The sequence below is a fragment of the Oenanthe melanoleuca genome, unplaced genomic scaffold, assembly GCF_029582105.1.
Source record: "Oenanthe melanoleuca isolate GR-GAL-2019-014 unplaced genomic scaffold, OMel1.0 S001, whole genome shotgun sequence".
Taxonomy (NCBI): domain Eukaryota; kingdom Metazoa; phylum Chordata; class Aves; order Passeriformes; family Muscicapidae; genus Oenanthe; species Oenanthe melanoleuca.
This window is the reverse complement of record NW_026612650.1, coordinates 3,978,364-3,993,079: the sequence shown is the minus strand read 5'-3', so window position 1 is coordinate 3,993,079 and position 14,716 is coordinate 3,978,364. Positions and strand designations below refer to the sequence as shown.

Genomic DNA, 14,716 nt, shown 5'->3' with positions numbered 1-14,716 from the left:
CCCAAAAAGCAAGATTCCAACAAAACCTTGTACAAAATGTAAATATTCAGCCCCTGCAAACAAAAAGACACCAATTTAATTTATCTTAATAAAGCTCAGAACCACCAAGATTCACCACTGAAAATCAGGGATAGCCCTCTCTGGTCACCTGCTGCATGTGGGGATTGCTTCAATCCAGGGGTGGTGGGGTAGGCTGCAGATACAGGGAGGGGTGGAACACTGTGGTATTTCCCATTTCTCCTCCTCCTCCTCCTCCTCCTCCTCCTGTGTCCCCACTTTTTCTCACACTCCTCTTTCTCCTACTATTCCTCCTTCTCCCGCACAATCCCACCTTCTCCTCCCATGTGCATCATTTGACCATTTTCTTCTTCAACCCTGCTTCTCCTTCCCTTCTCCTGCTGCCCCCAGGCCCAGCACCCACTGCCAGCTCCCTCTTCCCCCCAAACCCACAGCATCCCAGCGCAGGTGCAGGGATGGAGCTGGGGCAGCTCGGGCTGGGGCAGAGCTGGGCTCTCGGCCGCTCCCGCCCGCACTCGGTCCCCACTGCAGCTACTCCCGCCACGACAGCGCGGGGGAGCCCGGTCATGGCGCTGCCCCTCTCCCATCTCCCCAAATTCCCTTCCCGGGGGTGCTGGAGCCCAAGGGAGCGCAGGTGGGGTCCTGGAGGGGAACGCTGGGAGCTGCAGCTCTGCCTGGACTCTGCTGAGTCATTAGCACCACGCGCTCTCTATGAATGAGGGCTGCCCGAGGAGCGGGGTTGCACCAAGGGGGGACACCCTGCTCCAGGGGAGAAGGCCCAAAAACGGGAAACCCCCAAAGAAGGAAGAACAGGAAAGTGTCTTTACAAACAGATGCTGGGAATCTGCTTGGAGATAGGGCCAGGGATGTTAACATAAGGAAGTGACAGCACAAGCCATCAGGTTCAGAAAATGTAATTGACCACACAGACTGCTGCTCAACCAAGGTCCTGCTAAATTAATGAACTCCCAGAAGAAAAAGGAAGACTTTTAAGAGCCATGAATATCGTTTGCTATACAGAAGTGGGCTGCATATTAAGGAGGAGATGCAGTAGACGAATTGGAAAATTTGTACCTCTTAGGTACTTCAGCCAATGGGGAAAGAGAAATGCAGATGTGTGTTGGGAATGATGAAACAAGAAAACCTTATAAGTGCTTAGCAAAAGATTTTGAAACCATAAGCGAAATAGAAATCATAGCAGTTTTCGACTGTGGGGCTGAGAGCAACAATGTGAATGTTTGAGGCCTCCTTCCTTTGTTTAGACAAACCCAAACACCACTAATACCAAAGAAGCAAGCAGACACTCTCTTCCAAGTATGGCTAGAAAGCTTTAAAGCTAAGGTTTAGAGATAAGAAAGCAGCAAAACATGGTAATATAGCAATTCCTGTAGGTTGCATGCAAATATTAGAAGTTTGTATCTTGTAATAGATTGGTTAGTGGAAATTCGAATATTCAACATAGAAGAAGATTTATTGTGTTGTAAACAGGAAAATTGCTCTCTTACTTCTCTTACCTCTCTTACTGCTCTTACTCCTTACCTCTCCAACCACTCTCTTACCCCTCACTCTTTTACCTCTTACATCGTTCCCTTCTCTTACCTCTGAGAACTCCTGCCCCCTCTCTCTCTCATAGTCCTACTCTGAGCTGTGGCTGGCAGCTCTCAGCAGGGCACTGTATCCCCATGCCTGTTACAATAAACTACGAATTTCAAGACCAGAATATAGAGAGCTCCCGAGTTTGTCCTGATGACCGTCCCACCTACAGTGACTCTCATAGATGAGGCTGGGAAAATAAGGATGAAAAGGAGGCTGTCTCCTCCAGCAATTGCAGAGATAGCATGGGAAATGTCCCACGGCCTCTCTGTTCATTCAAGAATAAAATTACTTTTACAGGACTCCTCTGTATTCTTTGCGGACAGAAACCTCTGGTGACGTAAATTTTTCCATACACCTTGGGGCTTGGCCAGAATTCCTTCCCCCGTCTGGGGCAGGGGCAGTGAGTGGAGCTGAAGGTGCCTCACCCAGTTTGGGTGATTGGCTCCCTTGGGGGACGGCGGCATCGGGCATAGGCTGGATACTTGAGAGTGACCAGAATACAGACAAGAGACAGATCGGGGAGCTGCGAAAACAGCCAGAGAGCACTGAAAATCTCATCAGTGAGTGCAGTGGGATCTCTGGGGACTAAACATGGCAGGGCACCCAGGGAGGGGAAAGAGGGAAAGCCAGGAAGGGCTCCTGGCAAATGGGATGATGATTCCAAAATACCTCTGAAGGGGCCCTTGGGAGCACGTTGAGGGAGTTTGCACATTCTCCCAGAGGTAATCGAGGACAGGGACACCCAGGGGGGCAATAAGGGAAGTCCAGAAGGGATTTAGAAACCAGGGAATAGATGCTGTTCGTGTGCTGGAAAGGGACTGAGTGAAGGGGAGTGTGCAGGAATATGGTTCAGGAAAGAAGCAGCAAGAAGAATCTATGTGGTAAGAAAAAGAATGACGGAAAAGAGAAGGAAGAGAAAAATACTGAGGATTGGGATATTTTCAGCAGGCTCTTATCCTCAGAAGTTGCCAACTGCTCCAGATCCTTTGTATCCCCAGTTCCCAGGACAGGCAGACAAGGAGGTCAGGATTTCAGGGGGTTTTTCTGTGCTGGGGAGCGGCAGGAGCGGGTGCAGAGGGGCGGCACCGGGAGCATGGGCCAGGGGCCTGTGGGGAGCTGCAGGGCCGGGCCGGGCCTGTGGGGTAGCCGGGGCTCAGTGTCGGGCGCTGCCTGAGCCCAGCACCCCCCAGGCAGGGCCGGCAGTGGCCCCCAACCCCCAGGAGGCTGCGGGACGCCCCGGCCGCTGCCCGGCCCCGTGGAGCTGCCGGTCCTGCCTGCTGGGGGGGCCACGTTTGGACACTGTGGCAGGACTGGGATACGGGCTGGGGAGGGCAGGGGAGCACAGGAACAAGGAGCAAGGAATAGCTGGGAAATGTGGATTGGACGTGGAAGGATCGAGATTAGCTTTTAAGCATTTTGTTTGGGTAAACTGCAGAAATGAATGATTTTGCAGAAAGCTCAGCAGCTGTCAAAGGATGAGCACCCCAGGCACTGAGGAGGGCTGGAGGAGGGGCAGAAGATGCACCTGGAGCAGTTGTCATAAAGGCACAGCAGGCGAATGCAAGAAGGGTTGAGGAAAAGGACAAGGTCAAGGAAAAGGCCATGGCAGTGTTTCTACAGCGCCTGAGGGACGAACACCAGGGCCCAAGGAGGCTCCAGCACACAGGGGACAAGTTTAAAATGCAGGAATTTTTATTTGCTCATAGTTGCAATTGTAATTTACAAGGAAGTCATTTAATGCGTAATTTGGGAATGCAAATTAATTTCCTAAAATGTGATATAGTGGCAATTTTTGATGTGTCTTTGTGTCAAATGTCTGGCGAGGCGTATGCTGAACAGATCCTGGAAAATGTGGAAAACGAGATATGGAGCCTCTCCAAAGTACTTTGACGCAAACAGGACAAGTGGTTTCTAAAAGCAATACCCTATTCCAAGGGAGGGAAGGATGGGGTCACAGCCTTTTATTGAGTGTCTCCTAAAGGCTGGGCTTCTGGAGCCAGGGATCTCTCCCTATAATGCTCCTATACTGCCAGTCAAGAAATCTGATGGAATTGATAGAATGGTTCAGGACTTAAAAACAATAAATAAGATTATTAAACTGAGGCACCCCACAGTCTCAGATCCTTCCACCATCCTGAAACAGGTTCCCTCCTCACACTGCCACCATTCAGTACTTGATGTAAAGCTGGTTTCTGGGGATGCCCACTCACACAGGATGGTAAACTGTATTTTGCCTTTGAATGGGAACAACAGGTAGAAGGGAAAATGGGAAAGAAATGGATGGTTCTTCTGCAGGGACGCACAAAAGCACCAGCCTTATTCGGGCAAGCCTTGCAGAAAATACTGCAAGAATTTACCCCTCCCCAGGGACTGGGTTAATGTAGGATGTGGGTGACTTGCTCCAATCAGGAGAACAAGCAGTGGTAGAAGAAGCCCCAGTGAAATGGATGAATGTACAGGCTAAAAAGTATCTTGGAGTATTTTGAAAATAAAACGCAAATGGTGGAGAAAAAGGTTAAATATTAGAAATATCTTTTGTCTGAATTTTGTGGTGTATTGACCCACAGGAGGACCAGGAAATCTCAGAAGTGATGTTACCCAGCACTAAAATGGAGCTGTGACAATTATGAGGATTAACAGGCAATAGCTTGACCTGGATTGAGGACTCTGTTTTAGCCAGAACACTGTATGACTTTTTAAACCCACATAGACTCAACGTTGTGCTATGGACACGCCGAACAGCAAAACTTCAGACAATAAAATAAAACCAAAATGATTGGTTCCCCAGTCATGGCTCTTCCAGACTCAGAAAAGAAATTTGAAGTGTTTGTGGATGTTAAACAGTGCCATGAGAAAGGAATCCATCCAAAAGTTTAACCCACTGTTCAGAGTGGCCTCACTGTCAGCAGAATTATATAGCCACAGCTTTAATGGCACCTGAGGCCCAAGAGATGAAGGCAAGAGGATCTCCTGTTGCTCAAGTCTGGAACCAAGTTAAAGCTTTGATAAACAAATAAGATGCTACATGCATGAGCAGTGCTCGGTTATTACACAATGAAACTTGTTCAGTAGCACAGGAGGATTTAGAATTGAGGACAGGGGAGGAGTTTAAGCCAGCCTCCTGTTTAAACAGCCTGCACAGGGGGCTAGGAACAAACCCATGGCTGCATTCAAGTGACAGAGCCAGGCTGGGAGAGATTGATGAGACATTGCCTGGCCTGAGGGACAAAATGTGTTTATGGATGGGTCTGCAAGGCCAGGAGAAGAGAGAAGAGTTCCAAGACATGCTCTGATTAGGGAAAAGGAATTATACCAAGCACAGGTTACCGCCCGCATGGTCAGCTCAACCGGCAGTGCTGTGTGTGCTTGAAAGAGCCTGGCACTGAAATGCCCTGAGCAGGAAGGCTAAAATATTTTCAGCTGACAGCATTGCAGCTAACAGGGTGGTATAAGGAATTCTGACCTCTTCTGCAATCACTGATCACTTTTTAAGGTATTTCTAAAACAAGTAACTACAAGATAAGGGAGTGTAGAAGAAATAGACTCAGATGGCGAACTCATGTTACAGGAAAGATCCTTCAGGCGGTTATGGCTGCTTTAGTAACACAATGGGACCAACACAAGCCCTGGCAACCCCAGAGCTCAAATCAGGTAGAAAGAATGAATGTGGAAATAAAGAAACTCATTCAGAAGCTGGTGATAGGATCCAAGATGCCATGGGTACAGCTTTTGCCATTGACAAGAATAAGAGCTAGACACAGGGCAGATATTCAATTATGCCCCTTGGAATTGGTGTTTGGAATTCCTTACCCTGCCAATTTTCCACCGAGTTGGAAGTGCAGATAAGGGATGTATATTTCAAACAGTTTGTGCCCACAATCCTGTCTCCCGTGAAGTCTCTCCCTTAGGAAGCTGGGCTGGCACAGAGCCTGCCTTGGCACTTTGCTCTTCCCAACATCCAACCAGGACATCGGGTCCTGCCTGAGGAGGGCAAAGCACCACTGGTGGCCAAGTGCTGTAGTCCATCCCAAGTGTCTCTGAGTACAGAAACAGCCCCAGCACAGCTCAGCACGGGGGGACCCCTCACCCTGTGCTAAGGGGCTCTTAAGCAACGCATCAGCAGCCAGGGCTCCACAGCTGGGGAAGCCCCTGGGCCTGCCCACACATCCTCTGCTCAAATCCTCTGCCTGGGCACCCTCCTTTGGCATCTCGAGCCACTGAGGCCAATCCTTGCTGCCACTGCTGCAGCTTCGCTGCTTTCTGTGCCTGCACTGCCACAGCTGCTGGGGAACACAACGGCACAATTCCACTCTGGCTCTCAATCACACTCACACACTGCGCTGGGGGTGATTAGAAAATCACAGGAAAAAACAAAACAGGGATGGTTTTGGAAAATATATCTAGTTTAAATTTTCAAAAAACCTTATTTCTCTACTCAGGCATGGTTTGCCTTGTTCTTGAGAAAGAAATCATAAAAGGTTTTTTCAAGGGATGCTACACCGCTCAACAGAAATGAGTTCAACATCTCAAGAGACTGGGAATGGCCCAAAAGACACCCACAAAATAACGACCATTAACAAAACACCAAGGACCATCAGCAAACGTCAAGGAACACCCACCCCAGACACTGTTGCCAGGAAAACTGGCGGGAGACACCTGGTCTGTAAAATTCTGGGAAGGAAATCCAGGAGTGGTACCTAATTAAGAGCAGATGAGGAGAAATCCGGGTCCAATAGGAAACCAAATATTAAGAACTACACAACTTGGAAGTAATGAACAATAAAGTAAGAGATTTCAATGGGTTGAGACTTTTTAAAGTTAAGGAAAAATCTAGTAAAACTCACATGCCATGGAATGATTGTCTCTGTACAAGGGGACGATGTGTGGATGAAATTATTTCTGTTACACATCTTGGTCCGAATCAAATAATGCCTTGACTCTCTGACACTAAAGATATCATGTTAAAATCAGATTATGAAGGGCCATGAGTGAGTAATGCAATGGCTGCTCTGGAAGTGAAGCCTCTCTTCCAGGCAGCCAGGAAAGAAACTACAGAAATGTAAATTAACAGTGCTGGGGCAAAGTACCCATTTATCATTTGATTTCCAGGATTAGATTACAAGAAGTCCTCCAAATATTAACCAACCAGACAAATCCAGCTCCTGACCTTCCTGCCGAGCAAACCACACCAAACAAGAAGGCAAGAGCTGTGGAAAATTAAATTATTCTAGGCGCTGTATGCAAAGAGACGATGACTCAAAAGTGGTGAAACAGATAAAGAAGAAAGTAAGAAATCTGCTCATATTCCAATTCAAATGTAGAAAGGATAGGAATGGGGTTTTTGGGGTTCCCTGCAGACCACGTCTTAAACGAATACTGTTCCGCCCCGGATGTGCTGCAGCAACTCTCATCTTTTTCCCACGCACAACACCTTGCTAGTGCAGCTCATTCAGCAGGTGAGCAAGGGGATGCAGGCAGCAGCCAGGCCTCCTGATCCAGAAACGGCTATAGAAGGACAGGGAGTGAGGGCACTAAGAATAATGCCAAAATCAAAGACGAACCAGGAGGAAAAAACAGGGTCGATGACTGAATCTGCCTGGAGATAGGGCCAGGGACTTGTACATGAGAAAGCAATGAGAGAAATCCTCAGTTTCAGAAAATGGTACTAATTGATACAGACTGCTGCTCAGCCAAGATCCTGCTCAATTCTTGAACTTGGAGCAGAAACACTTAACAGAGCCGTGACAAGCGGATGTTATACTAAAGGAGAGGTGCATATTAAGGAGGACATGCAGCAGGAGGATCGGGAAATCTGAACATTCCAAGTGCCTTTCCTTTTTTTCGGGAAAGAGAGAGGGAGATGCAGCCGGGAAAATGAGGATAAAAAGGAGGCTGTGCTCAGAGACCGCACGTGAAATGCCCATAGCCTCTCCGTTTCTTCACGAATAAAGTCAGCTTTACAGGACTCCTCTGTCTCCTTTTGCGCACGCAAACCTCTCGCCACGTGAATTTTCCCGCACAGCCCCGGGGCCTATCTCAAACCTCCCTTGCCCGGATCGGGCTCCTGCCGGGGCTCCAGGTGGGTCCCGGCTCCATCCCGGATTCACTCCGAGCTCCCACCGCCCGCAGCTTCCGCTCACCCCGAGCTCCCGGCGGTTCAGGGCAGCAGCGTTACCTTGGCCCGATGCCCGGGCCGGGCCCAGCACGGGAGCCGCTCCTCAGGCGAGGTTTCCGAGAAATGGCGGAGCCCGGGAAAAGGGAGGGCATTCTGGAAAACGTGTGCACAGCCCGCCCCTCTCTGCGATTGCCTGACTCTGCCGTCAGTCGTCGACCTCGAGCGCTGATTGGACAGAGCGGGGACAAGCCCGGCCCCGGCGCCAAAGGCACCATTGTGGGAGCATCTGTGCGGCCCAGTATTGGCGCTAGCTCTCGGAGTCCGGTGAGGCGGCGGCGGAGCTCGGAGGCGGGCCCAGCGCAGGTGGGAGCCGCGCTCGGTTCTGCGGGGGCTCGGGGCTCGTTTCGGGCGGAGGGAACGGCAGGGGGCTCTGGCGGGTTCGTTGCGCCGTGCCCGGCCCGTGCTCCCCCTGGGCTGAGGGCGCTGCGGGAGCGGCTGCTCGCGGTCTCCTTCCTGCTAGGCCCTTGGCAGGAGCCGCTGCCGGAGCAGCGCCGGCTCGTCCCGTTCCTGTGGGTAGCACTGAGCGGGCTGTACTGTCCCAGGAATGCTGCGCTGTGGCCGCCTCCGAGTTCCGCCGCCGCTCCCGGGCCAGCAGAGAATCTACAACAATGGCGCCTTTGCTGAGCCAGGTGTGGTCTGGCGGTGTCCCCGGGGCGGCCTTTTCCCGGTTTTGCCCAATCAGCGCGGACAACTAGGAGTGACAGCACAATCAGCCAATCGCAGCGAGGAGCGAGCTCTGCATACGGCATGATTTTTCTCCCCTTCCCCTCGCTGCGCCATTTCTCGGAAACCTCGCCTGAGTAGCGGCTCCATCGCTGGGCCCAGCCCGGGCATCGGGCCAAGGAACCGCTGCTGCCCTGAACCGCCGGGAGCTCGGGGTGTGCGGAAGCTGCGGGCGGTGGGGGATCGGAGTGAATCCAGGATGGAGCCGGGACCCACCTGGAGCCCCGGCAGGAGCCCGATCCGGGCAAGGGAGGTTTGAGATAGGCCCCGGGGCTGTGCGGGAAAATTCACGTGGCGAGAGGTTTGTGTGCCCAAAGGAGACAGAGGAGTCCTGTAAAGCTGACTTTATTCGTGAAGAAACGGAGAGGCTATGGGCATTTCACGTGCGGTCTCTGAGCACAGCCTCCTTTTTATCCTCATTTTCCCGGCTGCATCTCCCTCTCTCTTTCCCGAAAAAAAGGAAAGGCACTTGGAATGTTCAGATTTCCCGATCCTCCTGCTGCATGTCCTCCTTAATATGCACCTCTCCTTTAGTATAACATCGATTTTCACGGCTCTGTTAAGTGCATCTCCTTCTCCAAGTCCAGGAATTGAGCAGGATCTTGGCTGAGCAGCAGTCTGTGTCAATTAGTACCATTTTCTGAAACTGAGGATTTCTCTCATTGCTTTCTCAAGTCCCTGGCCTTTTCTCTAAGCAGATTCACTCACTGACTCTGTGTTTTCTTCCTGTGTTCTCTTAGGTTCTGGGATTATTCTCAGTGCACTCACTCCCTTTCCTTTTGTAGCCGTTTCTGGATCAGGCCTGGCTGCCACCTGCATTCCCTTGCTCACCTGCTGAATGAGCAGCACTCAGCAAGGTGTTGTGCGTGGGAAAAGGATGAGAGTTGCTGCAGCACATCAGAGGAGGAACAGCATTCGTTTAACCCATGGTCTGCCAGGGAACCACGAAAACGTGTCCCATTCCCATCCTTTCTACTTTTGGATCAGAATATGAGCAAGTTTCATATTTTCTTTTTTAACTGTTTCACCACTTTTCAGTCATCATCTCTTTGCATACAGCACCTAGAGTCATTAAATTTTACACAAACTTCTCTTCCTTCTGTTAATTGATAATCTGATTCTATCCCATGGTGAAATGTCTTGTTCTTTGTTTTCCTGGATTGCTCGGCAGGAAGGTCAGGAGCTGGAGCTGTCGAGTCAATTATTATTTTAAGGACTGCTAGTATTCTTTAGTACTTAAATATAATAATAATAGCATTAATAATAATAAGAATGATAACAGTAACATGAATATTAATCACAGCAGTAATAATTATAATAATATTTAGTTTTGTACCTAATTATGCCACTCAAATTATCGGTGAATTTTTTGTCTCCTGATATGCATTTCTTAGGGTCCCCAGGGACTTGTCCATGGTGTTGTAGGATTTGTTGTGGTGTCTGTTCATCTTTTCCCCATTTTTGGGAGCTCCCTCCAGCCAAGGCTGCATCATTTTACCACTTTTCTGTAATTAAATCATCGGTTACTTGGATTCCCAACTGATTTCTCTGGACTATCAAAAACACCTCAGTGCTCTAATGCACCTTATGTAACAGACAGTGACAGTATATGTTGAAGTGGGGAGAGGGATATCTCCCCCCACATTTTTAGTGAAGTTTTCACAACATTCTCCATTTACTCTTTTCCTTTGCATCTGAACCATTTTTTGTTGCACTCAGATATCCTCATTATCAGATATCCTCACTTTAGCTGTGCAAATTCCATCTGTGCAAGCAGGCAGAGCTTGGCATGAGGGCCAGAGGGGATCAGCCCAATTCCTCCCCCAGTCAAGAAAACCTTGGTACCTTGCCCACACTTTGCCCCAGCAGTGTTAATTTGCATTTCTAAAGCTCCTCTCCAGGCTGCCTGGAACTGATGCTTCTCTTCCAGAGCAGACATTGGATGACTCATATGTGGCCCCCCTACAATCTGCTTTTTTTTTCTTATTAACAATATTCTGTTAACATTTTATCCTTTAAAGTGTCACCTTTAAAGCTCTTCTAGTTTTGCAAAGTCCATCCTAAAGGTGAACATTGAAAAACCCATTCTGAAATTTTGCCATCACTTAGAATCACTCACGTATATACAGGAAAAATTGCAATGGAAATGGTCAAACACTGCACGTGGGAGGAGAAGGTGGGATTGTGCAGGAGAAGGAGGAATAGGAGGAGGAAGAGGAGTTTGAGGAAGAGTAGAGACACAGGAGGAGCAGAAACAGGAAGGAGCACAAGGTTCCACTCCTCCCTGTATCTGTAGCCTCTCCCCAGCCCCAGCAGCATTGTCCCCATCAAATGCAGCAGCTGACCAGAGATAGGGATCCACGATTTTCACAGCTGTCAATGTTGGTGTTTCTGAGCTTTACTGGGCTAAATGTTGGTGGCTTTGTTTTTTGCAGGGGCTGAATCTCTGTATTTTGGAGGGGATCTTGGCGAATCTTGCTGTTTTGTGGATTTTTCATCTGTGTCGTGATTTTGGAAGTTTTTTTGGGCGAAATCTTGGTGTCTTGGAGATTCTTAGGGACACAAGATGCCCAATGTGTTCTTGAGTTGCTCTTTGGCAAAGAAAAGCCCCCAGCCCAAGGCAATCTCCTCTTGCTTTTTCTCCCAAATCAGGATTTCCCATTCCCTAGGTGTGGGTGCAAGGAGGAGGAGGAAAAGCCTGAGAGTTCCCTCATGAGGAGAGGCTGCAAACCCAGGCCAGGATGCTGCAAGGAGAAAAGACCCTCCCTGAGCCGCAAAGGCGGCAGGAGATCCAGGCAGAGCTCAGAGCTGGTGGAGAAGCCCCACAAGTGCTTGGAATGTGGGAAGGGTTTCAGGTGGAGCTCTGAGCTGATCCGGCACCAGAGGATACACACTGGGGAACGGCCCTACGTGTGTGGAGTATGTGGGAAGAGCTTCAGCCAGAGCTGCAACCTGACCCAGCACCAGAGGATCCACACTGGGGAGAGGCCCTACAAGTGTGGGGAATGTGGGAAGGGATTCAGAGACAGCTCCACCCTGACCCACCACCAGAGGACCCACAGTAGGGAACGGCCCTATGAGTGCGAGGAATGTGGGAAGAGCTTCACCCAGAGCACCAACCTGATCCAACACCAGATGATCCACACTGGGGAGCGGCCTTTTGAGTGTGGTAAATGCAAGAAGAGTTTCTGCACAATATCTGATCTGATGCGGCACCAGGTGATCCACACAGGGGAACGGCCCTACACCTGCTTGGAATGTGGGAAGAGCTTTGGGTGGATGTGCTACCTGAGCAAACATCAGCTCATCCACACCAGGGAGAGGCCCTACGAGTGTCCTGAGTGTGGGAAGAGGTTTCAGACCACCTCCAATCTCCTCAGACATGAGCGGATTCACACAGACGAGAGGCCTTTCCGCTGCTCTGACTGCGGGAAGGGATTCAAGCGAAATGGGCAACTCACTGTCCACCGGCGCATCCACACTGGGGAGAGGCCCTATAAGTGTCCTGAGTGTGGGAGGGGCTTCTCCTGGAGCTCTAACTTGACCCGACACCAACGGAGGCACCACTAAGAAAAGCCCTGTGAGTGCCCCGAGTGTGGGAAGAGCTTCATGCTCTGCTCCAGCTCCATCCCCCATGGGAGGATCAGTGTTGGATGATCCCCAGTGACCCCCATTGGGCAGAGCCGTGGTGATCCGTGGTCCTGGTGAATCGTGTTGGGAAGACATCTGGGTGGGGGGGCTCTGCATCATCCTGTCTCCCTGTGGGCACCTGGATGAATGCAGGGGCAGGAACATCCATTGGGACACAAACCAACATTGGGAATTCCTTGGGGGAAGTGGATTTGTTGGCTTTCAACCCCAGAAAGTTTTCTGTGTTCAGTCCTGTCTTCTGGTGGTCTTCAGGAATACTGAATGGTATTGGAGGTATTTTCCAACCTCTTTGATCACACAATTTTGATTTTCTATTACTAAAGGGTGTCTTCCGAAGCAAAATGGTGACGGACTGGGGCAATGACCAAAATTTTGGAGACAGTGAGGTGGAAATGCTTCCAAAACGGTTCTTCCCTCCCACCCGAGCACATGGATCCTCACCTGGCATGGACAAGGAAATGCTTTTCTTCTCGACTTGATTTGCTTTTCATTTCTTTTCATCCCTTTAAAACATTGAACACTAAACATAAAGACACTGAACTGAGACATGAGTGGGGACATGGGGGCACATAGACATGGTTTGGACACAGGGACCGGGTCATGGGGACACATGGACATGGCCGTGGCTATTTGTAGGCACATGGTGGGGGACAACGACAGGGATGGAAACATGGTGGGGACACAGCCATGGGTGAGGACATGGTGGGACATGGCCAGTGACATGTGGGGACATGGCCATGGCCCCTGCCATTGGGAGAACTTGCAGGGGCTGTGGGGGATGCTGGGTTTGAGGGAGTTGAGGGTTCCTGGGAGAGACTTGGGGCTTGCTGAGGGCTTTGGGGACCCCAGGCCGAGCGGCTCCAGCTGCGCTGGGAGACTCTGGTGGAGGTTCTGGGGCAGCTGCTCAAGGACCCCCTGCCCTGGAGCCCCAGCTGGGCATTGGGCTCCTGGAAGGGAATGAATATCCTTGTCCCCAGGAGGGAAATCCCAGCACCCCCAGGGTGTCAGGGGCAGCTGAGAGGCCATAACAGGGAGTGAAAAGCCAAACAGAACTTTCTCCCTCCAAAACTGCGCCTCAAAAGTTCCAAACCTCAGGCATTCCTCCTAGGAAAAAGTGGCAATGAAGTGCCTGAATTGAGAGATACGGAGTATGGGACCTTCAGAGTAAATAGGAGGGGTCTGGATCTCCCAAAACCAGGCATATCGGACAGAGGTGGTGGGTTGGGAGGCGGTGGAGAAGGATGGAAGAGCATGGGAGAAGCTAACCTGTGACCCCCAAACTTCATTGGCAGGACGCCTCCTCCTTTCAAGTCTTACCTCCTCTTCCTATTCTTTCTGGCCCCTCTTCTGCTCCTTCCTCGGCCCTCTTCTTCCATCTTCTGCCCCTGGCCTCAACACCCACCCTCGGCCTTCCCATTTTCCCAACACCATCACATCCAGCTGGAAGAGCTGGGATGGAGCCAGGGCAGGTCAGGCTCAAGCAGTGCTGGGCTCTTGGCCCAGCCTGGGCGCCCCCTCCCCAAATTCCCCTGGCATTTTAGGGGGTTTTCAGCAACTTTGGGGTTGGCACTGTGCTGTGTTGGGGTTCAGGTTCCTCCCAAGACCCCCTAGAGCAGGGTGAGAAGGGGCTGACCCGACTTTCCTGGGGGTCCCTATTCCCGATCCATGCCAGGGCCCGTTCTACCACCTTCGAATCATGCCTTCCCCCATAGAGTCCCTCCAACTCCTTCCCCACTGGCCTGCAATAAACAGGACCAGGCGAACTGGGAAGCTTTTTTGGGAATACTGGGTGCAGCTGTTTGAGGGCAGAGTGACACCGGGCTGGGGGTCCCCAGGGGGAGCACACACGTTCCCCCGAGTCCTGCTGGCTCCCAGACAGGGGAGCTTCCAGCACCACCAGTACCACCAGTACGGCCCCAGCTCCCTGACACGCCCATCCCCAGCGCTGGGCAGTGCTGCCAGCCCCAAAGCAGCCACGCTGTGCTGTAGGGAGTCCCCATGGTTCCACCCCATGCAGCACTGGGAGCACCAGTGTGGACCAGTTCAAAGCGTGGGCGGGGGGCATCAGAATCCCCAGAAGTGAATCCACCACAAGCTATTTAGAGCCCCCAAAGTTGGCAGAAAGCATCAGGATTCTCCCTAAAAAAGGGTCACGTCCACCCATAAACTAATTTGGAAATCCCCAAAAGCCATTTATAACCCCCTCAAACTGGCTGAAAGCAGCACGATCTTCCCTAATGTGGGCTCCCCACGTCCTTCCCTGTGGGGCCCCACTCCAGTGTCAGTGCCTGTTAGACTGTGTAAAATAGAAGCCTCTCTGAGACCCTCAGAGAGGGAGGAATGCAGGAATTGAATTAAGACCTTGAGAGAAATTAAAATATATTAAGTCACACAGACATGAAGGAGAAGTGTAAGTTTTAGTTTTAAGTAAGTAGGAATACTATTACATCACATAGATATGAAGTAGAAGTTTTAGTATTCAGTTAGAATATACTGTAAGTGCCTTAAGAGAGTTAAAAGCCCTAAAATCTAGTTAATAGTTCAGAAACTTAG

At 50.5% G+C, this 14,716-nt stretch overlaps 4 protein-coding genes across 9 annotated transcripts in view; 2 read left to right on the top strand and 2 right to left on the bottom strand.

Moving 5' to 3' along the window:
• LOC130266179 (zinc finger protein 892-like) overlaps nt 1–9,294 on the bottom strand; it is a 70,622-nt gene extending 61,328 nt beyond the window's left edge. Inside the window, exon 1 of the mRNA XM_056515544.1 lies at nt 9,217–9,294. The gene's annotated coding sequence lies outside the window, so the exon portion shown is untranslated. The remainder of the gene's footprint in view (nt 1–9,216) is intronic.
• LOC130266173 (zinc finger protein 3-like) overlaps nt 1–14,716 on the top strand; it is a 164,538-nt gene that overhangs the window by 111,345 nt on the left and 38,477 nt on the right. The window lies entirely within an intron of this gene.
• Nucleotides 1–14,716, bottom strand: part of LOC130266174 (zinc finger protein 239-like) — a 43,058-nt gene that overhangs the window by 1,836 nt on the left and 26,506 nt on the right. The window contains exon 1 of one of the 4 annotated variants that reach the window (XM_056515532.1): nt 7,790–8,416. The exons of 1 other annotated variant lie outside the window; for it this stretch is intronic. The gene's annotated coding sequence lies outside the window, so the exon portion shown is untranslated. 2 more of the 4 variants (XM_056515531.1, XM_056515534.1) reach the window with 2 other exon arrangements.
• Nucleotides 8,581–12,637, top strand: LOC130266142 (zinc finger protein ZFP2-like). Of its 3 annotated transcripts, none has more exons than XM_056515483.1 (3): nt 8,581–8,667; nt 11,165–12,092; nt 12,487–12,637. In XM_056515483.1, exon 2 carries the CDS (start codon nt 11,225–11,227, stop codon nt 12,080–12,082), a length of 858 nt encoding a protein of 285 aa, XP_056371458.1. In that variant the 5' UTR covers nt 8,581–8,667; nt 11,165–11,224; the 3' UTR covers nt 12,083–12,092; nt 12,487–12,637. The 3 variants fall into 3 exon arrangements, with proteins under 3 accessions (XP_056371458.1, XP_056371457.1, XP_056371455.1); XM_056515482.1 differs by having other exon boundaries at nt 10,948–12,092; XM_056515480.1 differs by lacking the exon at nt 8,581–8,667 and adding an exon at nt 9,419–9,506 and having other exon boundaries at nt 11,182–12,092.

What these genes read in the sequence shown, in the direction of transcription:
- LOC130266142 (XM_056515480.1), top strand. Translation starts at nt 9,439, where the DNA reads ATGGTCTGCCAGGGAACCACGAAAACGTGTCCCATTCCCATCCTTTCT. An exon ending in ACTTTTGGATCAGAATATGA is followed by an intron (nt 9,507 to 11,181) that starts GCAAGTTTCATA and finishes CCCATTCCCTAG; the next exon opens with GTGTGGGTGCAAGGAGGAGG.